General features: G+C 39.0%; 1 protein-coding gene and 1 pseudogene across 2 annotated transcripts; one reads left to right on the top strand and one right to left on the bottom strand.

Annotated features, from left to right (window-relative positions):
* Positions 1 to 529: 529 nt before the first annotated feature.
* Positions 530 to 24,048, top strand: glra3 (glycine receptor, alpha 3). Of its 2 annotated transcripts, none has more exons than XM_026303509.1 (8): positions 530 to 608; positions 4,936 to 5,003; positions 11,450 to 11,673; positions 13,815 to 13,897; positions 17,058 to 17,195; positions 17,563 to 17,777; positions 19,343 to 19,492; positions 22,218 to 24,048. In XM_026303509.1, exons 1-8 carry the CDS (start codon positions 530 to 532, stop codon positions 22,548 to 22,550), a joined length of 1,290 nt encoding a protein of 429 aa, XP_026159294.1. In that variant the 3' UTR covers positions 22,551 to 24,048. The 2 variants fall into 2 exon arrangements, with proteins under 2 accessions (XP_026159294.1, XP_026159295.1); XM_026303510.1 differs by having other exon boundaries at positions 22,290 to 24,048.
* LOC113128899 (uncharacterized) lies at positions 1,734 to 1,852 on the bottom strand (annotated as a pseudogene).
* Positions 24,049 to 25,571: the final 1,523 nt, after the last annotated feature.

Here is a 25,571-nt window from a genome sequence, read left to right on the forward strand (position 1 = left end):
AAGAGGTTCTGTTCTGTGGGAGATTGGAGGCTGTTCAGTTGGAGTGATCAAACTTTTAACTAAGATTAAATCATTGAACGTTAGATCTGTGATAGGGTGATGAGTTGGATAAGCCTCAGCCCACCGGGCTCCACCTTGAATTTCTTGATCGGAATATACAATATTTGAGTTCTTGTACATTGAATATTTAGTGTTGAAATTTTGTGGCAATTTTTAACCTCTGAAATTCAGTAACCAGTAAGTGTTTTAGTCCCAAGTCCTTTCTGGCATTACCAACATGGCAGACAATACCCGTCTCATAAATGTCATGCCAGTGTTCTACTAACAAAACTCATTTGTATGTGTGCATGGACAAAGTAAAGCTCAGTTTTAGAATCAAATTTTTGCTTAGCTGACAAGGACAAACACACATATCCAGCTGTGAAAATATTGTCACTGATGATTACTTGTGTTATGTACGTGTTGTTTTCGTGACAGTGTGGGCCAGTGTAAGGAGGTGGACAACGCTGCGAGGCCTCGACAGACCCTGATGTCTCCCTCAGATTTCCTGGACAAACTGATGGGGAGAACATCTGGATATGATGCCAGGATAAGACCAAACTTTAAAGGTATCTAGCTAGGTATCTCTGTGTCTATTTTTTTCAGAGAAACTGGGAAAATTTGACTTTCTATGCAAGGAATTATACATTATTGAGTAGCAAGACAGTGATTTAATTTTACTTTACATGTTTTGGGGGCAGCTGCTAGTATATCTGTATCATTGATAACCATATCCACCAAATGACAATTTTATCATTTACAACAAAAACATTTGAATGTGTCCTTGGGTAGAAATGGTGGTTTAATGCCGGACATGACATGACACCAGGTGTTGTCCTGTACCAGGAGGAACCCAGGGCCCACTCAATCAGCATGAAGTCTGACAGTCACTCTGAGGATTTCGTCAGTCAGTCAGAATACTGCTGACTATGACATGGAGAGGTCTGTGCAGGCCTCCTCCAGACTGTCACTGACTCACCATCAAACAAGTGCTCTCTCAGCCAACCTTTTTTTCAACTACCATTAAAAAAGTGAGGAGATGGAATTGTAAATGACCAGAACAAGAACAAGAAACAGAACAAAACACCCTTGGTCATCTCTAATTAATTACTAAAGAAAGCAACAAAAAAAAAAACACAAGAAGAATCTGAAAACAAAAACTTATCACCCCTCCCTAAAAAAACTATTCCAAAATATGCAATTTATAAGGCATGCCTTCTTACCTAATGTCTCTATACAGCTCAAAATTTCCGAGGTATATGCAAGTATAACGTGGCCGCCTCCTTACCTCAGCCCGACCTTCCATACCTCCAACTCAAGGCTGTTAAAGTAGAGGGATACTAAATAATCAAATGAGCTCTCAGATCCATAGTATCAAAAATCCATCCTCTCCTTTAGTTCTGCTTTCATGCTCGCTCTCATATGTAGGACAGGGACCTCCATGAACAACTAGCCAATCAGCAGGCTCAACATGGATGCAGACCCAATCACCACCTGCAGATAATCAACACGCATACACTGAGAAAGAGAGCGAGATAACCCGTTCTAAACAGTGCACCAATTAAGATTAAGGGTCTCACCTCAGTCATGGTATTGAACATGTGAAAGAGTGCTGGCTATTCACTCATTCACTATTCACAACTTTCGGGTTACAAGGCCAACTCTCTATCCATTAGGCCACGACTGCCCCAAATAAAAAACATCACCTGGTATTCCCAGGCGGTCTCCCATCCAAGTACTAACCAGGCCCGGTCCTGTTTAGCCTCCGAGATCGGACGGGATAGGGTGCTCGCAGTATGGTATGGCCACGGACCTGCCAATTCTGGTGTTCTCTAGTGAATGTCAAATGAGTTACATGGTGCTGGACTGTGAGCACATGTTGTACTAGAGGACATTGGGCCCTTACACCGAATTCATTGACATTTTGTTCAGAATTATGTACACTAGTAACCTACTGGAGGTCCTTCTTTAGGAATCTAAAGAAATCAGAGTCAGAATCAGTTAGTTTATTGATTCCCAAGGGGAAATTCCTTTCTTTCAGCAGCAAGGTATAAGGCTCACAGTGTAATGCAGTAGTAAAAAAAAATAAACTCTAAAAATATAGTATTTACATGTACCTAAAAATTATACAATATATGGATATGTTTGTAGTTGTATTGTGCAAATGGTTACAAGTGACTCTGATACAGAGTCTGATGTGTTATCTGACATACAGAGGTGAAGTATTGTACAGTTTAATAGCTTGTGGCAGGAAAGATACCCATTAGTGGTTTTGTGACAACGGAGTTGGCTGAGTCTTTTGGAGAAGGCACTCTGTTATCCGTCCAGTATGTGATGGAGAGGATGGTCAGGGTTATCCATGATGGATAACAGTCAAGAGTCCTTCTCCCAGCCACCACTTCAAAGTTCTCCAATTAACAGAAAAATCCAACAAATACTGAGAAGTACTTAACACTTTGTTCAACCAGTTGAGAATCACGTGCCAAACATGCCAAGAATTGGCTTAGATTTGATTGGTGACTCATTTGATTATGTGCACCTGAGGTTATAAATAGAAGTGTCTTCAGAGACCATTGTGTGTGTGTGCGTTGATTTCACTGTTTTCTTTGTTTGAAAAAAAAAAAAAACAGTAGATCATGTCCAGTCCACCTTGTGTTCAAGTAATCCCTGACGACAATTCGCATGATTATTGCTTGGAGTGCCTCTGGAAAAGCACACAGCTTATGCCCTTGAGGATGTGCGCCCTGGCACACCTTCAGAGCAAGGGGGTGCGACTGCCACTAAGCAAACTATGGCACATTGAGTGATGAATGCTATTGACCTAGCCTACGAGGCAAGCTTCACCTCTAGGTTTAAGGGCCCATTCAATCAGGGGGGTTACATCTTCTACGGCTTTGGCAAGAGGTATCCCCTTGCAGCAAGTTTGTGACACAGCAGGCTGGTCCTCTACGCACATATTTCTCACATTCTATAGTTTGGATGTCCATGCCACTCCAGGCTCGCATGTCCTTGACTCAACATCCCAAAGTCATGTCTGAGACCTCTTCAATGTTTGTGCACACACTACACAACCCTGGGGGTTCCAGACAATTCCAGTGCGGCGGCGGTGGTATTCTTGTTCCCATCAGCATTATTGAAATGTAGCATCGAGAGAAGCTTTTGATAGGGAACGTCTTGGGTTACTTGACTGTAACCCTGTGAAAAAGCGGGAAAAAGATGCTGCGCCTCAATGCCACACTGTAGGCGTGACTGGGCGTCTCTTCAGACAAGGTTTAACCTGAGGGTATGTCCATTTCACGTCTATTTATAACCTCAGTCCAGTAATCAAATGACGTCACCCACCAAGGTTATCTAAGCCAATTCGTGACATGTGCTTCACAACCGGTCGAACAAAGAATGTTTCTATTATTGAAACGCAGCATCTTTTTCAGGGAACAGGGTTACAGCCAAGTAACCGAGATGAATCAGGCCAAATCAGAATCAGGTTCAACAGATATAGTCAAGTTCACTGAGCAGACCAGGTCAGATAAGAGGAATCAGATCTGAGAGGGGAATCAGAACCACTACTCGGTTCAGGTCAGGCAGGAGTCAGGTCAGAAAAGCAAATCAATATCCTGACTTATGTTCAGGTCAGGCAGTCAGGAATCAGGTCAGGCCAGCAAATCAAAATCTTACTTTGGTTTGATTCAGGCAATCAGGGATCCGGTCAGGCAATCAGAAATCAGGTCCACAAACATTTCAGTAGACTTCTTAAGGTCCAGGTCAGGCAGGTGGCTGAATAGTGATCACTGAAGAGTAAACCACAATCTGGCAAAGGGTGAAGTAGATCCTGCTAATTACTGGGCACTGAGCAGACTGGATTAAACGAAGTTACAAAAGACCAACTGAGGGAGTACAGGAAATTAAAGTCAAAATAAAAGTCCCAAACAAAAAGTTCAAAATCCAGGATCCTAACACTGTTGTAGCTTTCATTTGAAACTGATTCACAATCACTTGTGCTTCCTTGGACAGATGGATATCCCTGAAGTTTGGTGTGTGATGAATAAGTGTTCCTGTATTTTGTTCTTGTGGGTTTTGTGTTAAGCTGCAATTGTGCAAAATAGTGATGTTGACAACCAGCATTGTGCAGACCACTCCAATACCCAAAAGAAAAACAGTTAAACTCACCCGGAGGTGTTAATATACAGAATGAACAGGCACCAGCTCCAAAGGCGGGAAGATTAACAGCGATGATTACTGATTATTAAATCCCTCCAGCTGGGGCTGCAGCACTGTGCCACCTGGCGCTGATTCTCAACTCACAACATCACTCCACTGTACTGACATAATGAATTGCTGGTTTCAAGTGTATTCCTTTACTCAATATGCAGTTTATGGCATATTTAATATTTTGAGTTTTTGTTGAATTGTGTATTAGAATTACACAAATTGTAGTAAAATTATTGCCCAAGATCCTGCTCATATTCATTATTAAGTGCATTTAAATTATTATCCTGGTTATGGGTTTTGCAAAATGCTTCCTAAAAATAAAAAGTATCCTTTCAGAAAAGTTATTTCTATGGCAATAACATCATAGCATTGTTTTTGTGTTCAGGATTTTTCTTGCATTGTACTAAGATAATTTATGATCAGATTGAAAGCAGTTACTGCAAACCTGAAAACTACATGCTCTAAAAGCTGTGTTGAATTGAATTACATTTGCATATTAAAATTGTACCTGAGAATATTTTAGACAAGTTCTCCTTGTAGCAAGTCTATTAAATCTGTTATCTAAAACAACAGCTCCAAGAAAATAACTTTTGAGGAAGAAAAAACGACTTTTTAAGAGATAATGCCGAATGATTGGTATTGTATTGTATTTATATCCATCTGATTATTCTGTGTCTTGCTCTGCAGGTCCTCCTGTCAATGTTACTTGTAACATTTTCATAAACAGCTTTGGCTCCATTGCTGAAACCACCATGGTAAGTACTAGAGGAAGACTGAATTAGCATGACACAGACAAAGTTCATCCAAGTTCAAAAATGAGGGGCGGCTGCCACTAAGCAAACTATATAAAATGTAAATCAAGGTTCTGTTACATTCAAAATCCTTGAATCCTTGAACCTTGATTTACATTTCTAAAAACATAATTAATTTGTTGTTGGTAAGGTGAGGCAGTTAGGGCATTACTACTTAGCATTTAAAGCTTTCTTTGTTTCAGACAAATTTATATTTTAAAGTACATACATTTTTCCAAACATAGTGCTCAGTGAAATGGATCATGTTGAGAGTTTAGATTATAGGGCTGATTCAGTCAGGTCAGACATCATGAAATCAGAGTCTGGACCTTTGAAGCAATGATGCCAGCTCTGATCAGGTAGTCTTTGATCATTACTCCCATGTTTAGTGTAGATTATGACAATTCTTCCTCCATTCATATATACATGCAGAACACACTTTATAGTTATAGCAATACTGGCTTAAAACTGAATGATTGGAGTTTGATGAGCTTTTAAAATGCATAACCCCTGACATGTTAAACTGCTGTTCTATTACCATGCCAATGTATGATCAAGTCTGTTCATTATGATCACCTACTGCAGTACCAGAGGGCCAAATAATTTGCAGGAGAAAGATAGAAAAGCTTCAATTGGTGACAAGACAGGAAGACACAGTGACAAGTAGAGACAATGACAGAGGGAGGCAGACAGCGATAGAGATCAGAAGAGACAGACAACAAGACAGGAATAGCAGATGTGCAGCAAAGACATTTAGTGAGTCTGACAGCAAATACTTTAAAGTAGAATGAAGTCGGTCCAGCAACAAGCCAATTTGTTCATCAATATTAGTCATACACATACATGCACCAAGCTCAGGACTTGGTGGATGCAAAGCACTGCAAAGCTGTTGCTAACAACTGGGCATAAAACAATAGAAATTTCAGCATATGTGGAAATCAGAATACATGTAAAAGTGATTCATCCAGTCAGGGCCGTAGTTAGAAAATTCAGGGCCCCCACCTGGTAACAAAAAAAAAAAAATGACAGTACCCACCTGACAGCAGTAGACGGTACTTTTCCCACGAAAATAAATCGGGCAGCGAAAAGGCAATAGGCTACATTAACGTGTCGTAAAGAATGTCTTGATCAACTTGGATACAACGGCTCTTCTGGCCTCCCTCTCCTTCTTTTCATGGCTTTTCTGGTACCTGTTTCATTTTCAATCAGTCAGTCAGTCTCCTTCTGTTCCACCAAGTTCATCTCTTCATCTCTAACATCAGCGACTGCATCAACACTGATTGGTCCTATTCACAAGCTATGGTGGGATATGTGATTTATTGGGTCCCTCAGTCACTGACTGAATAATTAATAAATACTTCGTATCGGACTAAACCATTTTTAGGGAGGGGTGAAGAGCAGATATTTGGAAAACCTCTTTCATCAAACTGCATGTTTCTGTGGTTTTCATTAAAATCTCTGGCATGCAACTAACATAAATATTTGAATTATTCACAAAACAGGGGCTTATAGAGTATAACTGCTGGATTTTGTGGGGCTCCCTGGGCAGTGGGGGCCCCTATAATTGTCACCACCTTTCACCCCACTAGCAACGGCCCTGCATCCAGTATGTAATCCATGCACACTTAGAATTTATGCTTAATCAGTGACAAAAAATTACAACAGCAGTGATTTGGGGTGGACATCAACATGGTATTCAACCATTCACTAGCCACCACATGTACAAAAATAATTCATCTGGATTTGTCACTGTCCTAAAAAGACACAGCACATGCAATTTGGATACAAAATACAATACTGAGGAAAGGAGATAAAGCTTTAAAATTTGGTATAGCTTTGGTAAATATTTTACCAAGCTGTGTATGATGTCCAATGAACAATGCAGCATTTATGGGCCACTAGCTGCTTCTGACAGCCTTTTCTGAAGATGGATGGATGGACAATGGATGGATGATTAAAGTTACAAGGTCTGAATGTTTTCTGCACCACTGGGCATTGTTGGGATGGATGTGCCATTTATGCAGTGTGTGTGGTTTTTGTGTGGCATGATGTGTTTGCCTGTCAAAGCATGAACTGTCATGAGAAATTTGACAAAGTTCAATATTGCTTTCATTTTACTTTTATTATTTAGCAGACCCACATTAATTTTTCATAGCAGTGTGTGTGCATGATTACACAACACTGAGCTGGCCTTATGAATGTGTCATGGTGTCCATCATGGCTTCTTTTCGGAGTATGTCTGTAGTGTGTGGTGAATGAGGGGTAAAATCTCATTAGCATTTTCATTTATGTTTCAATTCCAATTGTTTTTTTTGTTTTCATGATGCCTTTTCAGTTTTTTATTTTTATATATTTTCAGTTATAAGGATTTTTTTGCAATAATTTAAGGGTTGGTGTTTTCATTTTTGGGGTATTATAACCACATGCACACACCAAAACCAAAAACAAATTTAATGTACTGATTGTGATTCTTGTGCTGTTCAGTGTAGCATGAAAAGTTAGCAACGTAGTGTAATCTGAAATGATGTGCAGGCACAGTTGAATTTTCCTACACATTTTCCTACAAAAATCCAGCGATATGACTCAGTGCAGTTCAGAATTCAAAGACATTATGCACAAAATACATTGTTTTTTTATGATTGATGATGTTTTTGTTTTTAATTATAGCAGAAGCAAAGAAAGCCTTGCGCTTTAAGCAGTTACATATGTCAAAAGAAGCTTGTACAGACTTCTACACTGTTCTGAATTTTTTCTTTTACAGGATGAAAAGATGCCATTTCATGGCATAAAAATCAGAAACAACAAAAACATAGGTTCGATAGTAATTAACAATCACATATTCTTATATTAGTGTGAATAGTGGGGGAAATCACTTATAACTTGACCAGCTAGCAGGGTCCTGTTGGAAGAAGGATCTCAAAGCATCAAACTGTACTATACATACATTTCTGTTGAATCTATTGAGTGATTTGAAAACTAAGAGCAAGATCTCAGAGTCAGGCAGCAGATAAGGGGCTTTAAAAGCAGACATTACCAGTGGGGATGAAGACTGAATAAAGGTCAGTGCAAATGCACAGGTCACTCCCAGTATGTACTGAGAGCTGTAGAGAGTGTGGAGTGCGAACAGATGCATATGTACCCGGGCCATATGTCACGTTCGATTAAGATCCTTCTGTCTTCTCATCATCCTCTTTTCCTCTAATAAACAAGAGAGACTGATGACGTAATCTCATCAACACATCAATAACACTGATGTGGTTTACTGCCATGATAAAAATGTTCTTTTATGTCTTATTTTGAATTATTGCTGTCACTATGGGCAATAATAATAATATAATAATAATATAATATCAGTGTTAAGATTACAGCACTCTTCATTAAGACACTTAATATTCCACAATGACAAAGTCAAAACATGTCTTTTAGACGTTTTTGCAAATTTATTAAAAATGTTTTAAAAGTTAACTTCTTATTTTCAATAGTATTTAGTCCTTTACAGCTTCTGAGTCAGAGTCTTCTTGGCTGTGTCTCTACAAGCTTTACACATCTGGATGTGGGCAGTTGGCAGAGCCACTCATCCTGAAGACATCTTCAGGTTGTCCAGTATTGTCTGCGAGTAGTGTTTGCTTCAGATTAGTTGTGCAGTTAGCTGAACTGTAACCCAAGTCTAAGTTTGCAGGTTTTCTTTGAGGACCTGTCTGTGTTTAGCTACATCCATCCTTCCTTCAGTTCTGATCAGTCTCTATGTCCCCACATGCTGATGCTGCCCCTATCGTGTTGTAGGCAGGTGATGAGCAGTGCCTAACATTCACCTACTGGCAGGTTCACCAATGTCTACAAAGGGAGAACCTGCCAGTGAGGATTATGGCCATCTACATAACCAAGGTCCTTATTGTTTGGTTAGTCAGTTTGGACAGCAGACTATAAGATTAGTCCTAGTGGTACCAAACTTATTCACTTTCATAGTTATTAAGGCCATTGCGGTCCTGGGAGCACTCGCTTCTTTAGAAACTCTTTTATACCCTTGCCTGATATCTGTCTCATCACAACTTTATTCCAGAGGTCTACATGGAGTTCCTTGGCTTGGTTTTATGGGCAATTCTATACACAGAAATATGTATTTCTAAATTACATATAATCCTTTTCTCACAGTGGGCCTCCATTTCCCAAAACTTCTTCACATATCTCAAAGATAATGAAAGGACACAGTAGCAATTTGGAACATTACAGCAAAGTCTCTCCATAAGAATATGAAAATAAGAGATTTTAGCTTTTGATTTTTATTAAATTGCAAAGATGTCTAAAAACATAAGGGTCACAATAAGGGGTTTTTGCATTGGCAGTTCTATTCATTTAAAATTAAATCTTCACATTGAATTATGAAAAAAAAAATGAGGGGATCTGAATAGTGAATAGTGAAATCACTGGATTTCAAGTAAAAATGATGTAATTTTGAATACTATGGCTTCAATATGACTGCTTAAACATACAGTATGTTGTCACTGAAAGAGAGGAAAAAACTGAGAGAGACAGAGTTAATGTTTGAATACTCAGTGTCTCTCACACACATACCCATGGAAATATACAGAGGGCTTAGAGCTATACACTCTATCTTTTTTAAAGAGATTTACTACTGTTAGGCTGCTTTTTCATTTGTTCACTCAATCTCTCCATCCCTCTTAATCCATTCTCTCTCTGTGTCTGACTGAGAAATGCTAATGCCACAGTTTTATCAGGCTGGAATATTTTAGTTGTTTTGATTTTAGCACTTACCTGTATTCTTACTGGTTATACTGGTACAGCATCATTTATTTATTTATTTTTGGAAGCAAAACAAATACAAGTTAATGACATTTCACATCTTAAAACACTGTAAACATAACTGCAAGCAATTTCCAATTTACAGACATCAGGCATTAGCACTGATTTGTAATTCTATTTGTGTACACCTACGAATGTAGTCCCACTTAAAGAGACTCTTATTTACTGTATTTTAATTCTGCTTCAGTCTCCAACTCCTGAGAGAAACATCTGGCTCCTCTCTATGTTCACCAGCTCGATGTTAATTCTGTCTCACAGCTGTTTGGTACTGGGCAGGTAGCACACAGTAGTTTTATCTGAGCCTTTTCTCTGAATACAGCTGCCTGCTGTGGCTGGAAAGATGGCTGCAAGCTGCATTTGTGGGAATCAACATAAAACAATGAGCCACAAGACAACAAAACGCTCTGTAGAACTGAGGGAACCTTGGTACCACTAAATATTTATGTTACACTGCCTCTGATGAGTGCAGGTTATCTTCTCAGTCAGTGCTGCTTCTTCACAAGTCTCGCCAGTAGACATTCAAGGTTGAAAATGCAGAAAAAAAGTAAAAAGGAAAGAAGGTAATAAATTGACAGACAAGAAATTCATCAGCACAAAGAGCTTATAAATGTCACAAAACATGGAATAATAGAGCACATGTTATAGTGAAAAAAGGTGGGATCAGAGAGACATCAAATCTGTATATAGAGGACTCTGGGCAGGAATGGCTACAGTAAATTGTATTTTCAGCCATGATTAGGTTTCTACATCAGTGAATACTGAGACACTGAAATGCCTGCAGCATGGGTCCTAGGTTGCAGTGACAGAGACATGACTAGAAAAATGTGGTGTAGAAGAAAATGAAAAATGAAGAGATACATGTATATACCTTTAACTGCACATTTGTAAATTCTGTTTATTACACTGCTTCTCAAGAGGGCCCTTGTCACATCACAAGCACAGAGAAGACACAACTCATAAAATAAAATTTGCATGTTTGACTCATGTAGGCCAAAAGCATTGGCAACAGTTAGTATTACTGTCACACCTACAGTAAATCAGACTTACCCTCGTGTGATTTCATTTGCCCAATCTGTGTTCACTGAGCTGTTAGAAATGTAGTGAAGTGGAAGAGTAGTGATGGCACATCCAGTCAGTAAGCAGTGAGCTGAGATGCTCGCTGTCTGTGCATTTTGGGAATTTTCTAGGGAGCTGAATTTGTGGCATAGTGAAGTGATACTGGCATCAGGGCACTCAGTTCAGTCTCTAGGAACCAGTGTGAGATGCTGCTTTTATTCTCGCAGACCATTTTAATCATTCAAAACTCAGACACACACACACATACACTCAAAACAAATGCCCTAAATTCCTGCCTTGTAAAAAGGAAGAAGTTGTATTTTGGCCTGAACTGGTTAAGAAATGGGAAACTGTGAACATTTCCTGTCAGTGACATAGGTTATAGGTTTATTAGAGTCTTAAGTGATATACTAACACAGGAAAAAAACTCAGGCAATTCAAAATGAAAATGTACAGTTTTTAAGTTGCTATTTTTTTCACATTCGATAACATTTGTGCTATTTAAGTAACCATTTCATTCTCTTTGTCTATAGGACTACCGTGTGAATATTTTTCTCCGTCAAAAGTGGAATGATCCCAGGCTTGCCTATGCTGAATACCCAGATGACTCTCTGGACCTGGACCCCTCTATGTTAGACTCAATATGGAAACCAGATCTGTTCTTTGCCAATGAGAAGGGAGCCCACTTTCATGATGTCACAACAGAAAACAAACTGCTTAGGATATTTAAGAATGGAAATGTTTTATACTCTATAAGGTAATTGCAAGAGAAGGTGGTCATCGGCTGGTGAGTGTTGAGCTTGGGAGTGAAAAATATTCCTTTTTGACACGACCCTGAATAATGTTCAGAGGTGGGACATAACCCAGCAGTATAGGGGCAGCTGCCTCGCTGTAGATCTGCCTCTGACCTCACTGAAGAATAAGAATGCATTTGGGATTTTATTCAAATACAGTGCTGTGAAAAGTATTGTATATGCATATTTATCACACAAATTAGTCAGATCATCAAACAAGTTTTAATATTACATAAAGATAACCCCAATACATACAAAATGCAGTCAAGTGCTTTATCCCACAGGACAGCGTTTTTCCCTTAATAAATTAAATCATCATTTAAAAACTGCATTTTGTATTTATTGTTAGTTATTTCTATTATATATTATATTTATTGTTATTGTTATTTATGTTAGTTAGACATGCTTGAAGTCTGGCTAACTGGTTTGTGTTATCCGGTTTCATAGATAGATACAGCTGAGTGTCATCTGCATAACAGTGGTAATTAATAGAGTGCTTCCTAATGACATTGCCTAAAGGAAGCATGTACAAGGTGAACAGAATATGTCCTAGCACAGAACCTTGTGGAACTCCATAACTAACTTTTGTGCTTGTGGAAGGTTCATCATGAACATGAACAAACTGGAATCTGATCGATAAATAAGATTTGAACCATTTTAATGCTGTTCCTCTGATACCAGTCACATGCTCCAGTCTCTGTAATAAGATGTTGTGGTTGATAGTGTCACATGCAGCACTAAGGTCTAGCAGGACAAGTATAGAAACAAGTCCATTATCTGAGGCTAAGAGAAGATCGTTGGTGACTTTTAACAGTGCTGTTTCTGTACTATGATGTGCTCTAAATCCTGATTGAAAATCTTCAAATAGTTCATTTCTGTGTAAGTGGTCTGATAGCTGCTTAGCAATAGCTTTTTCAGGGATTTTAGAAATAAATGGTAGGTTGGATGTTGGTCTATAATTAGGCAAGACTCCTGGATCGAGACTAGGCTTTTTGTGTAAGGGTTTGATTACTGCAGTCTTACAAGCCTGTGGTACGTGGCCTGTTACTAGAGATAAATTTAACAAGTCTAATAAAGATGAGTTTTTATGCAGTCTAGTCAGGATGGGGTCTAAGAGACACGTTGATGATTTAGATGAAGCAACTACTGATGTGAATTCAGAGAGATCTATGGGAGAGAAGCAGTCTAAACATAACTGAGGTCTTACAGACGATTTATTTATGGCAGCTATAGGAAGCGTCTGATGAATTTTATCTCTAATAGTTGTGATTTTATTTGTAAAGAACCTCATAAAGTCATCACTGCTGAGAGCTAAGGGAACACTGGGCTCAACAGAGCTGTTACTTTTTGTCAGCCTGGCTACAGTCCTGAAAAGAAACCTGGGATTGTTCTTATTTTCCTCTATTAGTAAGGAAATGCAGTTTTGGCTTCATGGGGAGCATTTTTATATGTTAATATTAATTTGTGGAACACCACTTCCTTTCCAGCCTTTGTGATGCCTGCTTTAAGGTATGGATATGTGAACTGTACCATGGAGCTAATCTCCTCTGATTCACTAACTTCTTTTTCTGAGGCGCCACAGTATCAAGAGTATCACGCAGTGAGGCTACAGCACTGTCAACAACATGATCAATTTGGTAGGGAGTAGGATTGAGGCAGCTGCCCTCCACTGTGTTGGCACATGACATAGATGTAAATAAAGATGGAATCACTTTCGTAAACTTATTACCAGCGTTGTCAGATAAACATCTGCTGTAGTGGAATTTTCTTCCGAATGTTGCATGATCCATTATCTTAAATTTAAAAGTTAATAAAGAATGATCTGACAAAATAGGATTTTGGGGGAAAACTATTAAATGTTCAATTTTGATGCCATATCTCAGAACAAGATCAAGGGTGCGATTGAAACAGTGGGTGAATGTTAAAATCTCCCACTATTATGACTTTATCTGGCTATTAGCATCACTGAAAGCTTTTACACAACGGTAAACAACTGTTTTTATCAACTTATCAAACATCTTTTTTTAACAAAATCATCACTAATATAATGATCTTTAACATATCTAATGTCATATTAAACTGTCTTCTTTCTCTTTGCTTTCAGATTAACATTAACTCTATCATGTCCCATGGATTTAAAAAACTTCCCTATGGATGTTCAAACCTGTATCATGCAACTGGAAAGCTGTAAGTACAGTTTAAACACACACACACTGCATGTCTAACTGTGGACTAACCCTAACCCATACCCTATCCTTAACATAATTTTAACCCTAATTGGATGGCCAAAATGTCCACACAAGGCCAAAATATATAGCCCGGCCAGCCAGCCTAATCCCTTTCTGAGCTAAAGAATGTGAGTCTAGACCCTCTGCCTTAGGGAATTTTTTCCTTCGCCCCCAAAGGAGCGGGGCTAATTACAGCCATTTATCTGCAATGGGGCGGGCTTTATACGTGACTTGCTCATAACATTTTTCAATGCTGGCCCCAAGTCCACAAATCTTTCTGCAACACGCTGTTTACACCATTCAAAAATATGCACAGAACTGGTGATAACAGTCTGCATTCTTACACACAACGTTTTTACAACGAAAACAACAACAGTCATTCACTAGCGATCTCTACTGCATGCCATTCACTGGTCTCACTGTCGCTTTGCTCGGAAGAATCCTTCGTTTCTCTGGTTTATTCTGCGTCCATTGGCCCACCCCGTGGAATTCAACCTCAACCAAAAAGATTCCAGACTAATTCTTTGTGTAGAATAGAAAAAGAGTTAGTCAGGCTGCCCAGGCTACAAAATGTCCACATAAGAGAGGGGGAAAATGTGTCCATGCAACCATAGAAAGAAGTGTACACACACCGAACGGACACACACATATACAAGCCTGTACCTACCTTCATTTCATATGCATTCCTTAGTTGCTGTCCTATGCCCTGACCTGCAATGTTCACTCCATTGAGTTAAGAAATTTGACAGTTATGTCAATTTGGGTGGGAACAAATGTGATGAATTTGACAGTGTCCTCTATCTCATGTGTTTGTGAAATCCAGCTGTCAATTTATTCAAATGGACACCAAAATTGTGTGTCTGTGTTATGAGGTGGGTGTGATGGTGGTGGTGAAGGATGAAGGCGCAGGACAACATAGTATTTTTCCCTGAACACACCAGGCTCAGGCACATATGAGAACACTTTCTGATTTAAACACTAAAATCTGCAGTCGAGGTAACCAAACCAGTCGGCGTACAAAACTAACTTCCAACGGCACTCGGCGTAAAAAGCAAAACCCTATTCTTTGGTGAGTCAAGCCTGACAAGAACAAACATAACGTTATTAACCCCTCCAACAGAGACCAAAGGAACCGGGGAAGTATATATACACTACAAACAAAGGGACACTTAGCGCAGGTGAAACTAATCCAGAAATAACGACACAGAAAGCTACATATGACTTACACAGGTGAAGGAGGAAACCAGAAACCAAAATAAAAGTCCATACCTGGAAACAGAAAAAACACACCATAACAGTCTGTGCCTCCAGGGTTGGAAAGTTTGTAAGTCTCTGATTTCTCAAATGGGAAGGCCACAGACCTTAGTCACTTTGGTGGAGCACCACATTTGGCTGTTATTATTTTCTATCTAATGCTTGGTAAATCTTGAGTTTCACAGTGTAATTCCATGTAATTCTTGTTTATTTCACTATGTTCCATTCATTTTTCATCTACAGAGCTTTCCAAAGTATATTTAGTACCATCCGGCTTCCTCTTTACCCTCTTATAGAAAGCCTTTTTAAACAGTGAAGTTAAGGTGACAAAATCAGGTTTAATAATGTTAATAGGGTTATGATGACTAAATCACATTTTGTCTAATCAGAAGCGTGACCTGGCTGTAGGGGACAGGGAACACCTAAACAAATTACTTGTCTTCATGGATGGCTCTAGCTTCCTGACTTGAGGCGTTACCATACATAGATCTGTGTTTAATGCTGCTTTATTGCTGCTGTGTAAATCCTCTCTCTTGGAAACTTGCACATCAAGACAGACAGAAACAGACAGTCAAGAGGGGTAAAAGGATCTGATTACAGTCATGATATGATGCATATTTGATAGAAAACATTCCTCAACCCTGCTCCATATCCAATTCAGTTTAATTTTCCAGATTACATATAGACACACTAAACTGTTAATTGGTAGATAAAGTGAAGATCCCTGCTCAGATTATTACGTTTGATTCAGTGATTTTTGTTTTCCTTTACTAGACTGAAGCAGTTGAAACAGAAATAGCAGTGTTCTACTGACTTGATGCAGTTGGAGTGACCAGCAGAACAGAAGTACTCTGAGTTGACAGTCAGAGACAGTGTCACCACCAGGGGCAATTGCAGGATTTAAAAACCTCCTGAACTACACTTGTGTGTAGAGCTGGGTAGTTAGTTTCTTTTTTTGTTTCCTTTTTTTTTGTTTTTTTATTTGTTTGCTTGTTTATTTGTTTTTTTCACTATGTATATACCTTTAGCCGAAGAGTAAGAATAAATAGGAACTACATTTTTTGTGTTTGGCTGTAGGCTTGTACCGGCATGTGCCAGCTGGTTTCTGCTTTCACCAAAAAGCCCTACAATGCCCTGACTGCATGCATTTTCATGTAGCTGTCTTTCTGTCAGTCCTTAATCTCATACATCTGTTTGTGTAGTTTGTTTCTTTTCCTATTACAGTATTTCCATTAGTAACAAACACTGTTATCTCAGTGGGAGAAAAAACATTGTGGTTGACGAGGTATGTGTGCTTAAGTACATGAGACAACATGTAAGTAAGGATATTATAGGAGCATCTGTTTACATTGTGCTTTTCAAAAAAGCTTGTTGGAATAGATTATTTTGATTATGACAGCATGCATCAGTGTTAAGGTATCAGCTTCTTGTGCCTTCTGGCCCCTTCTCAACTGATCATGTCTCTGGGCACACTCTGTAGCTTGGGGGTGTTATTTTCAAATGTTTTTTCTTCTGACTTGTGCTAACTAAACTGATTGCATTCTGGGATGTGAGCACTGTCAAACCGCTTTTCAATGTAGCAGGACTGTGGCTGCCAATGAAGTAGCCTACTGCAGCAGCAGCAGCTGCTGTACCACTCACTATGGTGAAATATTAGTACTGCACGAAGGGAGGAGGAACAAAAACACATTTGCTAGAGACAATTAAATGTCCTGGTACAGAAGATTTTTAATGAAGGATCAAGTAAAATTACTGAACTTTATTATAATTATACCCAATGCTTGAATTGTTTGTACTTTATTGACTTTATGTTGCACAGTGTTTTGTTAATTGTTGATTATTGTCTTGTGGTTTGCTTTCTTTAGTTGGTTACACCATGAATGACTTGATCTTTGAGTGGCAGGCGAATGGATCAGTGCAAGTGGCCGAAGGCCTCACGCTCCCACAGTTTATTCTCAAAGATGAATCAGACCTTAGATACTGCACCAAGCACTATAACACAGGTAACACACACACACACACACAAACACACACACACATACATAGAGGATAAAACAAGTTGCCACATTTCATCAGTCAAGTTTTATGCTGCAGGGAACCAGTCAAAGAAAATAATCAGCTTCAGGAGGGCAAAACAATCACTGGAACCCTATTTGTGATATCACCAATAACTATTTTTGAAGACAGGCATAAGTGAATTTCTGCTTCCGACTTGTTAGTTAATTGAGCCAGAGAAGGTTGGGCAATGGCCTGAAGCTGTAGTTGACACATAGGAAACAAAGCCTTGTAAAATCATTATTGTGCCCCACTTTGACTGCTGATTGTAGAAAGAAGTGAATATTATTTTACTGTGTCTCTACTTTGTTGCAGGTAAATTTACTTGTATTGAGGTACGATTCCACCTGGAGCGTCAAATGGGCTACTATCTGATCCAGATGTACATCCCCTCTCTGCTCATTGTCATTCTGTCCTGGGTCTCCTTTTGGATCAACATGGACGCGGCCCCGGCCAGAGTGGCTCTGGGCATCACCACTGTACTCACAATGACAACACAGAGCTCAGGGTCCAGGACTTCACTGCCTAAGGTCTGTGTTACTGTACTTTATTATGTTATTTACCTGTGTGTGGGGGTTCTTGAGTGAATTAACCTCATATCATTGACCAGACAATGGACTTTTTCAGCAAGATATAACATGAACTGTAATGTAATATAACGGTTTTAACCAAATCCTCTTTTTGCTTGTTTGTCAATCTTTTTACATAGTAACCAGCACTACATGTAGCTAGGCATACCATGTGTTTTTTCACATTAAAGCAACACGATGTAGTTTTTGGAGCTTAAAATAATGTATCTAACAGCTAACTACAAGACAAAACGATCTAACACAGAATCACAGACACAGAGCCAGCAAAGAGACCAAACAGGGTTTTGTCGGAGGAAGCAAGAAAAGAAAGAGAGAGAGTGATCGGACATGAGCCCGAATACAAATCAATTTCGAACGGGCTTAACACTCTGGATACACTAGTTCCCTAATTCATGTGTATTGCGCTGCCCACGGGGAAGCTCATACAGCAACATTATTTATGACACTGGTAACAGACTGTGGGCAACCAGATGGGTTGAGCAAAAGTTACATAGTGTTGCTTTATATGCCATTGTTTTCACAGACGTTACTGCACATGGTCAAGGGATATCCATCCATCCATCCATCCATTCATTCATCCATCCATTATCTATACCCGCTTATTCCTAATTAGGATCATGGGGATCTGCTGGAGCCTATCCCAGCTCTCTTTGGGTGAAAGGCAGGGGTACACCCATCACAGGGCCACATAAAGACAAAGAAACCTCACACACTCACAATTACTCCTAAGTACACACATATGCTGCTGCTAGAGCGTGTGGAGGAAAGAGTCTGTTAGTCTTGTCATGTTATCTTGTATGCATGAGAAAAAATCTGACATGGAGCTGTGTTACATAACCCTAATTAGCACACCCATTTCTCTGACAGAAACTGTACAAATGCACCTCAGCCACATGGCTGTGTCTGTGTGTATGTATTTAGCGGTTAGGAGGGTTCCCATGTTTCCAGTGCAGAACAGAGCTTTGCACTTCAAGGTCTTTTTTCATGAAGGAATGATGGGACATCATTTTGACACCACAGCATGCGGGTTTTGAACCAGGAACCTTCTTGATGTCAGGCAACAGTTCTAACCACCAAGCAACTGTGTAGCCAGACAGAAACAATTATCCAGAAATACCTTCCAAATTTTTCTTGAGTTTAAACGGATTTTGGCTCTAGAGAAAGCTTTTCTCAGATAAATCCATGTATAAATTTGCTAATGTCAGAACACATAACTTCTTTTTCTTGCTAAAAAGAAATAAAAAGTAATTATGTGACACTATAATTACTGCCAAAATTTTGATGCATGAATTTAAAGGGCAATTAAAATGGTCATAAACCACTAAATCACGTAGTCATTTCTCTTCAGTATAAATCTTTATTATTTGGCATACATGTAACATACATATTAATGTATAACTGGGAAAATCGAAGCTCCTGTGTAGATGAGCTTACAAAAGGTTTCTTGTGGGTTTATGTTGATAAAAGCACAGTTTAGTTAATGAAGTGTCTGGGTCTGCTTCCAGGTCTCTTATGTTAAGGCCATAGACATCTGGATGGCGGTGTGCCTGCTCTTTGTCTTCTCTGCACTGTTGGAGTACGCTGCTGTCAACTTTGTTTCCAGGCAACATAAAGAGCTGCTGCGATTCAAACGCCATCACAAGAACAGGAGCAAGGTATAGCAAAATTCTGCAATGAACATCACAGTCAGCACTGCATCATCCAGTAAGAGCAGGCAAAAAAATGAATGACACCATTTAAACCTGCACTCACACACAGGCATACACATAAACACGAAGACCAGTAGTTTGTCATTCTCTCAACTCTGGTTGGAGACTGTCACCTTGTGGTCAAATGTTGCTATTGCAGTGGGACAGCTTCAGGTGAAAAAAGTCATAATGTTGGCAACAGAAGCGCTGAAAACAACACATTTTTGATGTGTGACAGCTGATATAAAGTGGCAGTGCATCTGAATGTGCATGATTGAGTCTTGTGAAACACCATGTGTCATTGTGCATGATATAGCATGGCTGTTGCTGCATCTGTATTTTTATGATTCTTGTGTTCACAGTTGTGTTATTTCTCTGAGAGAAGGTCATCCAAAGGATGAGCCTGTTGTCAGTGCATGATGAGGATCCACTCAGCATTCAGTCAACTCAGATAAACATTTACTTTAGAGGAAACTGCAGATTAAAAATTAGCTTAGCCTTTCCCCAGAGGCAACTCAGCAAAAAGATGGTATATATTGAAAAGTAATTGAAAACAAAACAGGCGTGTGAAAAACAAAAGAACACCTTTACCTTCAGTATACAGTATTGATATCTGGCCTCACACTGAATGACCTCATTTTAAATGACTGTGAAAGTAATAACAGGGTAAAGTATTTACGTATATATTTTGATTATAATGTAAGGCCTGTAGTGATCTGAATGCAGTTTAAAAAAAAACAGGTTAATATATAACTGACTTTATGTAGTCAAAATAATCATAAAATGGGTTGAAACAAGTACAGCAAATTCCTGCTATCTGGTCAGGAACCAGGTCCTATGGGATTCAGGTGTATTTGTGATCAAACAGAGAACTGCTGATGTTGCTGTATTATGTTGCAAACATCATAACTCAACAACATGGCTGAAGCTGTGTGTATGTATTTAGCGGTTTATGAAAGTGGAAAGTGGAGGTGAGTTTTTAAAGGACTCAAGGAACTGGCTGGATTACCCTCAAAATCCTGTTTTTTAGATGGAGTATGTATAGATATGCACAGGATGAGATATTAATAAAAAGTCAGTATACTCAAAAAAGGCATAAAAATTCTTTCTCAAGGCTCTGTACATTTTGGAATACAAAAAAAAAAAAAAAAAAAACATTATAAATACCTTCCCCTGGATAGCAATAGTATGAACGGCCATTTTTACTTAGTAGCATTATCTCAAGACAAACATCAATTTTGCAAAGTGTGTTACGAACATGAATTAGTTAATATTATTTGTCAATTGGTCTGTAAAGATAAAGGAAATGTAAAAGACAGGATTTCACTAAAACATTTAAAACATGTGTTGACTGAATACACATGGGTGTTGCAGCCCTGGTTTTGTATGCAGTTATTATTTTCCTTGTGGTGTGTGTTGTGTTAACTGTTACTTGTGTGCATGCTCTCGACTGGTAGAGCAGTGGAGGTGCAGTTGATCCAGGGGAGCTAGCTGATTCCCTCCGTCGTATTAACACTGGCAACGGCCTCAAACCATCAGACCCTATGTATGGATCTATGGCTAACATCTCAACCAGCAACCACAGGGTAATTTCACAGCACATTCGTATTTGTGTGTGAGAGCGTTAGTTGCATGACCCAACAAGTCTATTATTGTAATTCTTCCTCTATTAGTTTGGCACTTGGTTTAACAAAAAGAGATACTTTAAACATAACAAAAATAGTATTCAGGTAGCACTTATATGGATAAAATAGAAAGACAGAAGAAACAGAATCACTGCTCCACTTAAACTGTTAGCTTAAACGCTTGTATTAATGGGAACTTGCAAAAGAGTCTACTGTCTGTATCCTTTCATTGTTTCATTGTACAGTTTTGTTTTTTATTAGGGCTATAAACATGCTCTGCTTTTGAAAGCCTTTTTGGATGCTGGGATGAGCCTGGAATTAGTTCTGACTGCTGATTTTGTGCTTTTAATAGCATTGCCAATCACATCATATTACATGAAACCAGCCTACACAATAAGCAGTGGTGAATCAAAATCAAATCCAGCATTTTAAACCAGCAGATCACTTTTACAAGTGATCTGCTGGTTTAAAATGCTGGATTTGATTTTGATTCACTCACTCACCACCATAGAAACAAACAAAAACAAACAGATCAGCAGATCACTTTTACAAGTGATCTGCTGATCTGTTTGTTTTTGTTTGTTTCTATGGTCACATTGCTTATTATGTAGCAACCTTTGATACTTACCTTATTTCCAACACATATAGTCCTGATCAGGCAGTGGTCACATATAATTATCTTGTAGATGCTGATGTAAACCATAACTAATGTGTAGAGATTACAAAGGCCCAACCTTAAATTTGATGCATGCATATAACATGTCATCTCATTCTCAACGATGCACAAATAGAACCCAGAACAATCATGTCCAAATTAATTTTGGATAAATTTAAGTAAAGAGTAAATCTGTGAGGGATCTCAAGTATGTAAAGTTACATACAACTAGAGTAAAATGAATTCTTTCCACACTAACCAATCCAACGCAAGGCCAGTGTTTTGAAGTCTTAAATTTGTGCCTTGCTCAAAGGCCCATCAGTGACACATGGGGACAGAAATAATAAGTAATAATAGTCTTTTATTTATCTTACTTGATCTGTGACCTCCTTTCTCCTCTTTGTCTCTGCAGCAGGAAGGGGAAGTACATGAGAGCAGGCTGACCTCCACAGCTGCTGTGACCTCCACTCCCAGCAACATCAAGGACATGAAGGCCAGCACTAACAATACTATTACTGTTGCGAACACCCCAGGAACCACAGCAAACACTGCTCAGAATCCACCTGGAGCAGCAGTGGGTGGAGGGGGTAAAAGCACTGAGGAGATGAGGAAGTTATTTATCGACCGAGCCAAGAAGATTGATACCGTGTCGAGGGCTGGCTTCCCTCTGGCCTTTCTCTTCTTCAATATATTCTACTGGGTCCTTTATAAGATACTTCGACATGAAGATGTACATAAGCATTAAAAAAAGGAAGAGCAATGCTTATTTATATAGATGCACACATGCACACACATCCATGTATAGCTACTCATATGAGGACACTTTATCAACTAGACTTTCTAACCCTGTCTTTTAATCCCAATCTTACCCTGATCTTGAGAGCCATTCAGGAAGACCTCACTTTGCAAAAATGTTTGGCTTTGGAGGCTCAAATTGATGTAGAGAAACACACAAAAGGCTCAGGAATCAGAGTGCAGACTTTGCTGTGGCCAAATGACAGGAATAATTTTCCTCTTTACAGTATACAGCAGGATGCTCTCAAAAAGCTACTGACTGCAAAGAATATCTGAATGAGGGATTTAATTGGAGTCCTAGAGTTCACGTGTTGAAGAATAGGTGATGAAATGTGTGACAGGAGGTTTTAAAGAATAAGAACAAGAATAAGGGCACCGAAATATCTGGGCACATATGCACAAAAATTGGTTTATAAACAGGGGTTGAATTATAGCACACAGCGGCTTTAGAGGGAGCCCTTTTTTACGGGGTACATCCTGACTTCACATACATGTACGTGTGCAGTAACACGATCAATAACACTGTTACTACAAAACTTATTCTACTATTACTACTGTAGGCAGTTATACCATCAGCAATATTTCACACAGGTGCATTAACAACATAAAAAACAACTGCTTCTATTAGGCCTTTACCTCCTGTTAAATTCAGCAGATCCATCCCACTCACCTGAACTCAAATAGACATTCCAAGATACATTTAACTGTGCCCCATCACAGCTTCTGATTTCAGACCATTCATTTTACAATATGTAACCATCTGCATATTGCGTCTAAATTAGGTCATAGACATAATATTACATCTGGCAGCTAGCATTAGTTTACATTTTTCTAATGCTTCAGTATGTGCTTTTTGACTTCTTGAAGGCAAACAGACTTTATGAAGGTTTTAAAAAGGAGACTAACAGCAATCATGTGTACATCCATCCATCCATTATCTATACCCGCTTATCCCTTAACCAGGGTCATGGGAATCTGCTGGAGCAAATGGAGAGCATTTCCTAATATTTGATTACATGTGATTCCTAGACACTGTGACAATATCAGACCAACCATGATCAGCAGAAAGAACCCTGTGGTGGTTAATGAGGTTTCCTCTCTATGTAAAACATACATGTCAGAGACAAGCTGATTCCAGAGGTGTTAAGGGCAGTTCTTACTAGAATTACATTACTCATCTGTTCAGTGTATATGTTGTCATGTAATTATTTCTGCCTTTCTACATGCAGGATTGTACTGTCATTTCTACTGTAATTTGTTCGAATTACCACTGTAATCATGCATTTTTTTATAAAATGGTTCCATTAGTACTGCTGTAGGGAGCAGCAACAGACTGCACACACACAGATAGTTTCACCCACTTGTGTCTTACAGTTCAGCTGTCAGTGTTGTGCTTTTGTCCCCTATACTTACAATACAGCCCCACCTTAAGCATCTTATTACACCCACAAAGGGGCACCAAACCACACACGGCATCTTGCTGCTATTGTTATGCTATCCAACGGTAAGCACCAGAACTTACTGTGCTGTAACTTCACCACACTGATTCCTTGTTTGCGCTATGACTGACGCCAAACTCCAGTGGTACAAAAAAACACAGTAATTGTGTTACACATTAGATGCCAGTGAGGCGGTGATGTAGTAAAAGGTGTAAAAGGTTTGAGGAAGACCTGTCCTGTATTATTCATATTTTTGTGAATGATGTTTGCCAATATGTTAAGTATGCCACTTATATATATATATATATATATATATATATATATATACATATATATATATAGTATATAAATATATAAAAATATAATCCAGCATATTCACTCAAAAAAAAAAAACTCAAGAATTTACTGTGGCAACAGTAAATACTGTTACTGTGGAGGCTATTATGTACACCTTTTTTTGTGTGTTTGTGTGTGTGTACAAATTACATTCAGTTACTGCAGCATTAAAACATGATTCTTTAGACTTCCTATGTATGAGAGAAAAATGCATGTTTTTTTTGTTGTTTTTTGTTTTTTTTTGTCTGTTTGTGGCCAGTTGCAAAGATATTCAGATTTTCTCAGGGTGAACAGGACTTTATAAATGTGTGTCCTCCAGTAACTGATCAGGACTATACTGGTGTATTTGGCAGGATTTATTATATGTATTATTTCACATATATACGTATCATCACTGGTGTTTTTAAAAGCTGACCTGTCAAGCAACAATAACATTTTTAATAATAAAAGTAGACATATTATTCACTGTGATGAGTAATCCAACCCACAGAGGTGATTGTTTTTTTTTTGTTTTGTTTTGTTTTGTATAGAGAGAGTAAAGTAAATGACAACCAAAAATGTTAGTTACATATTGTCACCCAAGATTCTGTGAATTGGGTGCAGCCCTCTGGGCTATCGCTAACGGGTCATATCCCTTTTTCATACCTGTGCACAGAAGAGAAATTCTATGCTCACCTGGCATGGGCCCCCTCACCCAACCTGAGTGTCTCAATCACATCTGCAACTCTTAGACATAAGCGGGGTTTGGGAACACTCTTCCCTAAGAACCGAACCGGTCTTTTCTTCAGCTAGCCTGAAGGACCAGTGGGGCCCACAGCCCAGAGGACTGCGTCCAATTCACAGAATCTTTGGTTAGAATTGTGTTTTGTCTTATTGGGGTGCAGCCCTCTGGGCTATTGCTAATTGGTCAAAAGTGATGGCCAGAAATGCTCCATGTCCCACTGGGCCCAGCAACCCAGGAGAAAAGCCAGAAAAAATAATCACAACAGACCTGACCTGAAGCAAAGTTAGCACCAGAGGGAATGCACAATAGAGATAACAGAGGGGTGACTACACACATCTGTGTAATAAACAGACAGACAGACATGTGCTCGACTTTCCAGGTGGATTACAACGAGGAAACCCTCAGGACAGCATGAAAAAGGGATGTAGTAGCAACATTACGCAAGTAGAAACACACGAAGGAACACGGGGAG

This window comes from Mastacembelus armatus, chromosome 1 (genome assembly GCF_900324485.2).
Source record: "Mastacembelus armatus chromosome 1, fMasArm1.2, whole genome shotgun sequence".
In the NCBI taxonomy this organism is placed as follows: Eukaryota; Metazoa; Chordata; class Actinopteri; order Synbranchiformes; family Mastacembelidae; genus Mastacembelus; species Mastacembelus armatus.